The 12,678-nt window shown below is 43.5% G+C and overlaps 1 protein-coding gene across 3 annotated transcripts in view; it reads left to right on the top strand.

Moving 5' to 3' along the window:
• The window catches only part of AKAP6 (A-kinase anchoring protein 6), a 241,344-nt gene that overhangs the window by 66,464 nt on the left and 162,202 nt on the right, over positions 1-12,678 (top strand). For 2 of the 3 annotated variants that reach the window (XM_053380690.1, XM_053380707.1), the window contains exons 3-4: positions 3,330-3,596; positions 8,748-10,562. In XM_053380690.1, coding sequence (XP_053236665.1) covers positions 3,330-3,596; positions 8,748-10,562 — 2,082 coding nt within the window. The remainder of the gene's footprint in view (positions 1-3,329; positions 3,597-8,747; positions 10,563-12,678) is intronic. The other variant, XM_053380698.1, reaches the window with a different exon arrangement.

Genomic DNA, 12,678 nt, shown 5'->3' with positions numbered 1-12,678 from the left:
ATGTCTAGCTGCATTCCTATGTACACTTAACAGAGAGTCAATCCCATTGAATTCATAGAGACTTGCTTCCAAGTAAACACACTTAAGATTGTCAGTCTGCAGGCTGCAGTGTTTATACTGGATTTTTGTTTAATGAACATGGAGGGCTCTGACTTTGGCTGACAGATAGTAGCAGCTGTAACTTATTGGATCAGCTGTCCTTTGGATGGAGATAAATGGACAGTTGGTCTTGTACAGATGCAGCCTCTACACTCTGAGAAATTCCATGCTCAAAGATGCTTCTGTACAGCCTATCAACTCAATGCAGGAAACCACATGGTTTTATAAGCATGTGCCTGACTTAGGTTTTAGATAAAAACAAGTCTACTAAAGTGCTCAAGTCTTCAGAGCTCTATTTAAAAAATAACAACAACCCTGTTCTTGATGGCCTATCTTGCAATATGATAACAGGGATGACAGCACAAATTGCCTTCCAGACTCTCCTATGGCATGCTGGCCTGCCTTATTTCAGAGTCATTAATTGCACACACTTTAATTGCCCCTTGTGAAATGGTATGAACAGTGCCAGGTTAACAAATAAGCAGAATAGGCACCAGCCTAAGGGCCCCACTCCTTTTAGGGGCCTTGTGACAACGGATCAAAATAATTTTGATTTGATCTTGAAAGATAATTACAACCAAGCTTTCTTTGTTGTTGTTTAGTCGTTTAGTCGTGTCCGACTCTTCGTGACCCCATGGACCAGAGCACGCCAGGCACTCCTGTCTTCCACTGCCTCCCACAGCTTCCTTAGTTCAATGCTATTCCACTAGAGTGAATGCACGAGCCCCCTGCCCCCCCTCCAAGATTTCAGCTGCCTAGGGGCCTCCACAGGGTTTAATCTGGCACTGGGTGTGAAGCTATGTGGTCTGCCTACTATAACAGTGTATAACCTCATCTGATGTTAACATTTCATTTTTTATTTTTGTGAAAAACATCCCTATTTGCATAGCAGTCATGCTGATATAAAGTGGAATGTGGGATGTTTTTTCTGTCTGTGGTTGGAGCATGTGATATAATTTTTACTTCTCATTTAGGAATGCCTTAGTATCAATATCAGCTCTAAAAATAATAATTCTAATAAAGAACTTTATATATATATATATAAATCCTTAGTGCAATAGGATTACTAGGTAAAAACGGTAAAGGACCCCTGGATAGTTAAGTCCAGTCAAAGGCGACTATGGGGTTGTGGTGCTCATCTCGCTTTCAGGCTGAGGGAGCCAGCATTTATTCACAGACAGCTTTTCAGGCAATGTAGCCAGCATGACTTAACCACTTCTGCTGCAACGGAACACTGTGATAGAAACCAGAGTGCATGGAAACACTGTTTACCTTCCCGCCACAGCAGTACCTATTTATCTACTTGCACTGGCGTGCTTTCAAACTGCTAGGTTAGCAGGAGCTGGGACAGAGCAATGGGAGCTCAACTCGTCATGGTGATTCAAACCGCCAACCAATAGGATTACTAGTTGACTAGTTGACTGAGATACAACATTGGTATTGGTTGATTTCTGGAAATAACTGTTGCTTTCTTTGTACTGTATTTGAAATAGATTACCCTTTTGAACCTAAATGCTCTTCCATTAAACATTGCATAGGAAATGTCATAGAAGTTTTGCCTCCTGCTTCCCTCTTTTCATTCTTGAGAATGCTCACTTGGTGTCAGGTCATATTTGAGATATTTGGCATACCCTTGAAGCAATGAAAGAACTCAAGAGAAAGCAGGCTGAGGCTGAGGCCGTCGATTGTTCTGTTAATGTGTAACACCAGTTGACTCCTGCTGTGTGTATGACATAGTGAGGCCTACAACCAGTAGCAACTGTTACTGTTATTGGGGTATGTGGTTTTCCAAAGCCTTTCCAATGTCACCCAAACACACTCCACTCCATCCAGGAAAACAAGAGGCATTATCAGAATTCAGGGACAAATTTCAGCCCAGGGGAAAACAGCCAAGGAGGTTGCAAGCAGCACTAGCAAGGGGTGGGGTCATGGGGAAGGAGGTGTGGCTGGGAATGTCACCCAGACATATGTACACAGCTCTGAAGTAATGTCCGAATTACCCTCCAACCAAGTTAATTAACATAAAACACTTCGTTTTCCTGAGAGGTATTTTATATATCTATAGGATATTCCTCTGAATACAGTTCAGAAAATTCAGCTGGACATTACAGTACTTCAGAGCTGTGTGTGGGTGACATTCCCAGCCACCTATGACCCATGGAATTTGTCCCTGAATTCCGATAATGCCTCTTGTTTTCCTGGATGGAGCGGAGCGTATCAGTGTGTATAGAAACTAGCCCTACTGCATAAAAGCAAAATTCACATTTGTTGTTCTTTTTGCCCCATTTTGCCTCCATCCCCATCAACCACTAGGATGTGGCCTCTGGAAGGCTGCCCAGAAAGGAATGTGGCCCTCAAGTTGGAAAAGTTCCCCCCTCCCTGCTCTGCTGTAGATCAGTCTTGCAATCCAGATCCTAATATGCCGCAGAGTTCAGGTACACAGGGCAAATAGCTACAGATTGTTCAGTCAAGTAAGCCAGATTATATGCTTGAAGAGAAGGCACCACCCCTCAAATACAACCCGTAGGTTGTATCAATGCCAAAGATGATAGCTTTTGTGAAAGTTTGTAGGAGCATCAGAAATGGTCTCAGATGATGTGTGCATCGTAAAAGAGAGAATCAAGGACTGGGCAGAGGAGGAATGGTGGAGACCCACCTCCCCAGCCTGACCCTTCCAGAGAAGAAGAAGATATTTGAGAATTACAACAGGGGTTTGAGGGAGGTCACAGCTCAGAGGCAGATGAGGGGGAAAGTTGGGAAATAATGGGAGAGGAAGAGGAAGTACCAGGAGGCCAACAGCTGATGGACACAGTGTCTTTAGAAAGCATTCCAGACCTTCTCTCTCCCAGAACCCAGTGAGCCTTGAAACTAGTAGTGCAAAGGGCTCAAAAGCAAAGGGCCCTCAGCGCCACCCATAGGGGAGAAGATGGCGAATGAGGAAGTGGGAGAAAAGGTGGTGGAGAGTCACTCGGGGCAACGCCATTATTCCAAGAGGCTGCATTCCCAAGCCTCTCTCTGTAAATATTGAATAAAAAGCAGATGGTAAGAACTTTTGTCTTTTCCATTCCTGGCAACCTGCTGTGGGGGTTGGTTCCTCTGCCGCCTGACAGATAGACAGACAGAGTGCTATATATAATCTTTAGATTATGAAAATTAAATCTGCAATTTAAAATGTAAAATCAAATTACTGTATAACTTTGGCTAATATTCTTCCCCCACCTTTCTTACAGGATATATGTGAAGATATCTCTGATCACGTTGAACAAATCCATGCTCTTCTGGAGACTGAATTTTCCCTGAAGCTCTTGTCTTACTCCGTCAACGTGATTGTTGACATCCATACAGTACAACTTCTTTGGCACCAGCTTCGAGTTTCTGTCCTGGTTCTACGAGAGAGAATTCTACAGGGACTGCAGGATGCCAATGGGAATTACACCAGGCAGACTGATATTCTGCAAGCCTTTTCAGAGGAAACAAAGGAGGTATGGCAAGTAAATGTAAGAATTTACTTTTTGAACTCTAACCCCTTAGTTGTGTTTCAAGCTCATTTGAAAGAATACAGTTACTTTGGCTACTACTGCAAAATGTGCTTAGTTCAGGCAATTCCAGCTAATTCCTGCCCAGGGTTGTCAATCAATTTTAGTGTGATGCAGTAAATTTTAAATGAATGCTGTAGTCATCCATACAAAATGACTGAACTAGCAAAAATAAAGTGTAGGTCTGTCATGTTTGCTTCGAAGCTGCTGTGCCAGGAATAAAACCAAATGAATACACAGCTAAAGACAGATACCTCTATATAACCTACGTGGCAAAGACACATAGAGCATGTGGATGACTTACATTCTGTGATTAGCAAAGAAACCAAATGCATCCATCATAATTTTTTTTTTCAGTGGAAAGTTATCGGTTCACTTTAGCACCACTGTTGGAAGAACCTTTTAGATTTACAGCTAATATTTGGCCCATGATTGCACAAATGTACATGCCTTATTGGCAGAAATCTCCTGCAATCCTAAAAAAAAAAAAAAGGTGCCCTAAGTCTCATTTCAATCAGTATAATCTATTTGGAATGGAGTGTGTTCTGTGCCACAGTCTTCCATAGCTAGATATGCTTAATTCCTGGAGTGCTTAGGGTCAAGCGCAGTCCATGCCTGCCTGTTCACTGTCACAATGCATAGTTTGCCACTATTCATGGACCTTGTTGTCTTAGGGCCAGTTTGAACATGACGACTGCAGTGTGGAGATGAAGGACAGGGGAGAAACTCAAGCCACTTATCACTGAAAGGCCAATCTACCTAATTCAAGTTTCCATACAAGTATGGAAACACCGTCTCCCTTCAAAATGTGCACTTCACTGAATTTTGCAGTGACATTGTCCACTGATGTGTACAGAAATGCATAAAGTTGGATAAAGTTTGCCTATAAAGGCATGTTAGTGAAAATAACACAAACAAATTCATTATATTAGGAGAAAATTGCTTTGCAAAAAAAAAGTGTGTATCAGGCAAAATTACGTAGAAAATTATGCATGTTAGGAGAAACACACACGCTAAGATGCTGGTGAATTTTCATGATAAAAAAAATATTGTTATGAGTTTGTGGAGGGACGTAGGCTGTATGCAGAGACACAATGATCTATAGATCATTGGAAATGCTGCCAAGTAAAGGAAGATTTTAGATGGTATGATGGAGATCTGATTCTGTACTGGCTCTGGCAGACAAGGGCCACAGGGTGCCCAATGGGAATTAAAGGAGGGCTTCTTGGTGGCTTCCTTGTGGCAATCTTCATGTTTAAATTAGCTGGTTGATAGTGCATCTGCTTTACCTGCAGAAGGTCCGAGATTCAATCCCTGGGATTTCCAGGTAGGACTGAGAATGTCGCCTTTTTGAAATCCTAGGGAGCCACAGCCAACCAATGCAACTATTGCTGAGCTATATGGGCCAGGAGGCAGCTTGCTGTGTTCCTGTGACCCTTGCGTGGTGCTGGCTGGGGTGATGTGTGCAGAAAGCAGAAGAGGCTGCCTCCAAAGATACTACCAAAAGACTTGAGTAAGAATCACCTGAGTATCAGCTAAGGCAGGGATAGGGGACCTGTGGCCCTCCAGATGTTGCTGGGGACCTCATCTCCTGTCATCCCTGGCATGGATAGTTGGTTAGAGTGTAGTGCTGATAACTCCAAGGTTGCAGGTTTGATCCCCGTATGGGACAGCTGCATATTCCTGCATTTCAGGGGTTGGACTAGATGACCCATAGGGTCCTTTCCAATGGGAGCTTGAGTCCCAAAGCATCTGAAGGGCTACAGGCCCTTTCCCCCAATCTACTGCACTTTCTGAGCTCTTAATCAGGGAATTCTAAAAGATGCACTTTCCCTGCTTGATCCCAACTAACTGAATGCTTTGCTGCAGTGGCAGAATGTGGGCAGGGCCAATTGCTGCTGCCTAAGGCTGCAGTCAGAGATTTGGATTTTCCCTGGCATGGAGCAGAATTAGAAGGATGCTGTGGTTTGACAGGATCAACTCCTAAGACAACATCAAAGATGTATCTTGTTCAGTTCCCAAAATTTAAATCCTGTCTGCGGGCAAAAGTTTGGCGAGCTGAGACTCATCTTCGGATTTGACACTGTATAGTTCATTGACTCGAGAATAAACAAGAGCCTGGTTCTATTCCATGGAAACTGCGAGCGCAATACTTGCACAAACTTAAAAGTCCAAGTTGTTTTCACACACTCTTTGTTCTATCCTTTGCAGAAGCCCTTTGTACAATAAGTTTATCCATGGCATAGCTAGTTTTTTAATTTTACCAGAATGATTTTAGTTGCTGCTGCTATAAGCTACCAATTTTTAAACAACTTTCCTTGCAGAGGCTTAGTAAATGTGCTAAAAATAACAATGGCTTCTCACCGAAGAAGGCGATCTGAAGAGAGTGGGTGGCTCTGAAATTGAGACCAGCAGACAGGCTGAAGCTCACTCCTTTCCTCACCCACCTCTGCTTCCTGTCTACACCTGTCTTTTGCCCACTGCTTCTTCAGATCTGGTTGTGACTGGCAGGTTAAAGAGAGTTTGCCGGGGAGCATCTCTAAGCCAGCACTGGCAAAATGAACCTTCCTAGATGAATAAAAATTGATCTTTTGTGCCAAGTATGTCCCTAAACCCACACACCTACTTTCTAGATATGAGCAAGATCTGGCAGACACAAATATTCATTTTTTTTCTCCTGAGTCATTGCATTCTTTGCAAAAGCCATTTGTGAAGATTCTGGGCAACAAAGCTCACGACGGCTTTTGTCTTCCACGAATCCATATGCTGTGGTACTGCAGCTGCTGCAGCTCCTACTTGAATGCAGGCCCATGCAGTGGGGGGTGGAGTGGGGGTGGACAGCCTGATATACTTGCCCCATACCTCAGAGGGCTAAGCTGGCACAGTTCCCCAGTCTGCCAGACTTATGCTGTTTGAATTTGTAACTTTTTTCTTACAATACTCCCAGCTCGGGCCTCAGACAAGCTGTTCACAGACCTGATTGAACGGCTACCTTTGGCCGTAAGAAGACCTGTTCTGGGAGATTTTCGATTCACTTAGGACCAGAAAATGCATTATGTTAGCTGAGTGTGGGAATGGTTTGCCAGTGGGTGGGGGGTCAGAGCCACACTAAAGCCACAGTGCTGTCGCCGTTGCTCTTTAGGAGAGGTAGGAACAAGGCAGTGACAAGGTTAGGACTGTGTGAGGAAACTGGGAGGAGCTTCATATTGGCTCTGCTGGTGTTCCTGCACCACCCTGACCTTACTGCTGCGGCTTCCCTCTTCCTCCTGACAAGTGGCAATGATTCCTTTGATGGGATGTTATTGCTGGGGCTGTTTCCTGCCAGGTAAGCCCCTCCTGGTCATGTGATTGGCGTCTGATCTATCTCCTCACCACAGATCTCTTTCCACAAATCTCACCGTCCTCCTTCACATTGCCAGTAATCTGGAATGATGTGGCATGGAGTCACAATGTGATATCTGGGGTCCTCACACACAGTGCGCTTTAAAATGATACATTGGTGGAAAACATAACCTGTTCTTTAGCTCTGACTTGGGAGCTGAACAGCTGGATTCTTATCTACCCACTGTCTCTTTTTTCCATGCCCTGGTCCTAGGCCCCAGACAGCAATCTTGTTATGTGTGTTCCAGGTGTTAGGTTCTGAGATCCAGTGCTTTTTTCTAAAAAAATATATGTTTAAGGGCACTCTCATTTTCCTACTCATATTGAAATAGTGCCCCTCAATGAGGCCAAATTTAGATTCAAAAATTGTTTAGGCCGTATGCGTACCCCTGTGTCCCCCCAGAAAAAAAGCACAGTGTGGTAGTGTGGTTAAGAGTGGTGGTTAAGAGCAGTGGACTCGTAATCTGGTGAACTGGGTTCGCGTCTCCGCTCCTCCACATGCAGCTGCTGGGTGACCTTGGGCTAGTCACATTTCTCTGAAGTCTCTCAGCCTCACTCACCTCACAGAGTGTTTGTTGTGGGGGAGGAAGGGAAAGGAGAATGTTAGCCGCTTTGAAACTCCTTCAGGTAGTGATAAAGCGGGATATCAAATCCAAACTCTTCTTCTCTTCTGCCAAGATCCAAGGAAGCCCAAAGGGCAGAAGCAGAGATGGCCAGGCCCAGATCATTCAAATTCTGGGAAATACAAATTAGATCCAAGAAGCCACAGGCCAGGTGCGGATTTAGGGCTTTGTGAGTGGTGTGCATACTCTGAGATGAGGGCACTGAGATGGGGGGGGGTGCCTTCTCAAAGCTCAGTAAGCAAGGTGGTGGGCTTTGGGAAGGAGGCATGAGGGCTCTGACAGGGTCTTAGAGTCCTCCCATCTCCTTCCCAAAGCCTAGTTAGTGCTTTCCCAGCTTTGGGAAGGTGGTATAAGTGGTCTAGGACCCTGCCAGAGCCTTTACGACTCTTTCCCAAAGCCAGGTGTGTCCTTGCCCACCTTTGGGAAGGCAGTGTGAGGGCTGGTGGGGGTGCCAAATTTTGCCCTCACATAGGGCACCATAACAGCCAAGTCAATCACTGTACAGGCAGAGCTGTGCCAAAGGTTAAGTTGGGAGAATACAGCAAGTGAGGCAAGCTACCAGGAGTCTCAGTTGCTCTCTTAGATGAGTTGCTCAGAATGAGGAACTAGTTCTGAGACCCAGCTTACATAGGTAGACCCTGAATGGCTTGTGTGATCAGCTGATAATATTCTCCTCAGAAACCATCTTAGTAGTGTATGGACCAGTTTATGACTATTAGTAATAATAATTATGTATGTACTGTTTTCCTGATGTAACATAGATGTCTATATCCTGTGAAGTAGACCTGAATCTTGATGTCTAGTAAATTTATGTTTTAAGAAATGAAAGCCAGAAACTAAAGTGAAAATGTTGAATTTCTACTACAAGTCTAATCCCATTTCACAGCAGTGTGGCAAGGCTGCTTTCTGTTAACATTCAGTAATGCACTATTTCTAAAGATTACAGAAGGCAACTGCCCATGAGTCTGTATTTTTTTCATGCTTTGTGGGAAGATGTGTGATTCATGGGATCAGTGTTAAACTCATAGGATTGATGCTATATTTACACACACATGCATGCATATAACGCACACACACTAAAAGCTTTCCTATTTCTGTTATGTCACAGGACCGCCTTGACTCTTTAACAGAAGTGGATGACTCAGGACAGCTAACTATCAAATGTTCTCAGAATTACTTGTCGCTGGATTGTGGAATTACTGCATTTGAACTATCTGACTACAGCCCCAGCGAAGACTTTCTTGGTGCGCTTGGTGACATGACCTCCGGTCAGGCTAAAGTAAAACCATTTGAGTCTTGGAGCTGCAGTGAAATGGAAAAAGATTTCCCAGAGCTTATCAGAAGTGTTGGATTACTGGCAGTAGCAACTGATTCGATTGCTTCCAAATGCAATGAAACCATTAATGCAAAAGAAATCCATTTACCCATGTCAACAGACCACCAGGAGGAAGGCCAAAGTTACAAACCATCATCGACTCTGTCCCCTGAACTTTCACTCTCTCATATTTCTGGGAACTTGCCTCTTTGTAAAGTATCGGGCCCAGAGGATTCTGTGAACTCACTTGATGGCAAGACTGTCTTTGAATTAGTAAAACAGGAGCTCGATCCATTAACCTCCGACGGTGCAAAAAGCCAACAGCATCCTCATAGCGAAAACTCCACTCCCAAGAGATCAATTAGAGACTGCTTTGACTACAACGAGGATTCTCCTACACAACCCACTGTGCCCAAACGCGGTTTGTTTCTAAAAGAAGACATATTTAGAACGGATATGGTGATCAATGATATAAAAAACCAGATCTCCCTGATGTTTAAGACTGAAATGAGCAGGAGCACACCCTCGCTGTTGGATCCACCAGACAGATCCAAACTTTGCCTGGCTTTGCAAGCGGCGTACAACAACTGCCCCTCTTCCATCAGCCAGTCGTGTGATTGCTTACACAACATAAGTGATCAGAATCTCAAGTACACAATTCAAAACCACCTGAAGGAAAATTCCATTGGCCTGGGGAAGCCCAGTGACAACACTAGAAGGGAGAAGCTGCGATGCAAAAAGTCGCACGACATTCCCGAGGAGGTGGCATCGTGCAGGATATCGAGGATTGGATCCAATGCTGCGTCGACGAATCATTTGGCGAAAAGAGGCCTCGCTGTTTTGCAAAATGGAATTCCCTTTGGTAGCTTGCAGTCCATAGAAGGAACCGAAAGTGATTCGACCTCTGCGTCTTCTGATCCTTGTAAACGGCAAGAACTGAATGGCCAGTATTGCAGTGAAAGAGATCATTCTGCTTCACCTGCTCATAGCCAAGTGAGTGGCTCTTCAGCTGGTTCAGATTCTGCAGTGTCCTCATCTCCCATTCTTCCCAGAAGTCAGGGCAAAAAGGCCCATTCATCTTCACCGAGTTACGTCAATACGGACAGCAAAGCTGCTGGTGCCTGGTATGGTTCCGATGAATACTTAGCGCTCCCCTCACACCTCAAACAGACTGAAGTGCTAGCTTTGAAATTAGAAAATTTGACAAAACTGCTTCCTCAGAAACCTCAAGCGGAGACCATTCAAAACATTGACGACTGGGAACTCTCTGAAATGAACTCGGACTCTGAGCTTTTCCCGACCTATCAGATCAAAAAGAAGCACAAAAGGTTAGGCAGAGTTTCACCCAGCTCTTCGAGTGACATAATCTCCTCGGTAGGGGACAGCATTGAATCGGGGCCTCTTAGTGACATTCTGTCAGATGAAGAGCTTTGCACATCCTCACCAAGCATCAAAAAATACCTGGAAGAGAGGCCACGAAAGCCGTCAGTCACTCAGCCCGCCGATAAAAATGACTTCTCTGCCACAAATAAATCGGCTTTAATTCAACAGCTGATGCAGGATATACAAGATCAGGATAATTATGAAATTATATGGGAAAAAATGGAGGTAAGGAAGAAATCAACAGTGTTTACATCTATACCGCTTCATTTATTTTTTTTCCTGCAGCTGGAAACAAAGGTTGGTGAGGGGTGGGCAAGTACCAAGAGTGTCAAGAAGTTATAAATGCATTTTTGCTTCCTTTTTATACCATTTCAAAATGGAGATGCCCAAAGCAGCTAACAGCAATATATGTCCAATGATATACACCTCAGAGAAAATACATCAAAATATATGAGCTCAAGTGCATTCACAAATTTTCATGCAAATTCTATCTATCTATCTATCGATCGATCAATCAATCAATAGATAGATAGATAGATATGTATACACACATACACACACACACACACACACACACACGTTTATACAGGACAGGACAGGACAGATATGTGAAGGAACACACATGAAATTGACAGGAACTGGAAGTAAACTGATCCATTCATCCCTACCATCAAAGAATAAAGTGTTTGTAAACGGTACAACATAATGCACAATCTCTGGCATGATTAGGGATGTAAGAAGGTGCTTTGTTTTTGTTGCATGCAGCGCTGCTTCTGTTCCGCTGCAGTTTGTCTTCTGCCAAAAACTTCCTTATCCATCTCACTTAGGTAATTAACCATGCAAATGCTGTTGTCTTTACATAATTCCACCCCATTCATTTCAGTGCAAAGGACACACAATGCCAACGGAGGGGGAAATGTAATCAATTCTGTATTGTTTGTGGATGGAAAGCCGCAACACAGGAAATACCAATAGCATTCACTGGATTGATTTCCATTCCAGACATAGGACAAATAAGCAAACACGAGTAGCCTTCCGCTTCTGTTTTCTCTGACATCTATTTTCTCTGACAGCTATTACTCTTAAATAGCTGCATATTGAGATATTTAAGGCTGATCCACAAATACATTGTGGGCCATTCCCATCTCACATTTTTCTAATGCTTTTCCATAGTGATGCTTGGGAGTTGATGTAGCAAAACGTAGGGGAGGTTGTTTTCTGCTCTTTTGCATTTGCTGCTACTGCATTTAATATCCTTCTCAGACGTGGCTACTTGGCACCCTCTTGAGGCCAACTGGTGCTACTGCATCTCTTTCACATATTTGTTCTGTTGTTGTTTTTAAATCAGGTCCAAATAGCTCAGTTGAGTGCAGTGGGACTAATTTCAACCAGCATGAGAGCATCCTGATTGAAGTCATGAAACACTTTTGAGGAAAAACAGGCAGAACGCCACATGTGAACTCAGGAAATGAAGTTAGATTTCGAAAACAGTTTTAACTTCTTTATTCATTCGTTCGTTCATTGATTCATTCATTTCCCAGCCATAACTGCTCATATCCATACCAAATTCCAACCGTGATTTGGTTAGTTGTAGCTGGCTTCATAATTCCAGACTATTTGATTGTTTTTAATTTATCAGATTGAAGGCTGTGATCCCATTTCTTCCTCGCCCCTTTTTTTAGCCTCACAGCTATCATGTGGGGTGGATTAAATTGAAAGATAATAACTAGCTTGGGGGGAAAAATCTGTTGAACGTAATGGCTGAGCAGGGGCACAAACACATTCCTCAGAGCCAGTATGGCCACATAACTATAGACGGAACACAATTGCCTCCTTTTGACGAGGCAATTGATTAATCACTGAAAGGGAGGTTTTTTCACTTTGAAAAGGGCTTCCTGTTTTCGGCTCATCCCTGACACACACCAAAACATGAAGGAATTCAAGACAGAAAGCTGTTATCAGAACCGTCTATTCTTAATGGCCTCTTTGGTTGGAATCTAAGGGTCAGTCCAGGCATGCATGGTCATTGGTTATTGGCTACAGCAGCTAGTTGTTGCCAAGAATAATATGAATCTGAGCACTCTCTGATGGATCTTCCCAAAATCAAGTATCAAGCAACCCTTTTCAGGTTTTTTTTCCTTCCAATTTTTGGAAATAATAACCACCAAAAATCTAGCAAATTATTTAGTATCACAGGGTAGTTCCTATGTCATATTCCTTAGTACAGCATTCCATTCAAATACCATAAAACATTGCTCGCATCTAGTCCAAAATAAACATACTTTGGGATGGAAGTAAATTCAGAATATGGAGTGAAAAATGGTAGATACTGCCCACAGAG

This window comes from Podarcis raffonei, chromosome 1 (genome assembly GCF_027172205.1).
Source record: "Podarcis raffonei isolate rPodRaf1 chromosome 1, rPodRaf1.pri, whole genome shotgun sequence".
Lineage (NCBI taxonomy): Eukaryota > Metazoa > Chordata > Lepidosauria > Squamata > Lacertidae > Podarcis > Podarcis raffonei.
This window is presented reverse-complemented; position numbering and strand designations above follow the sequence as displayed.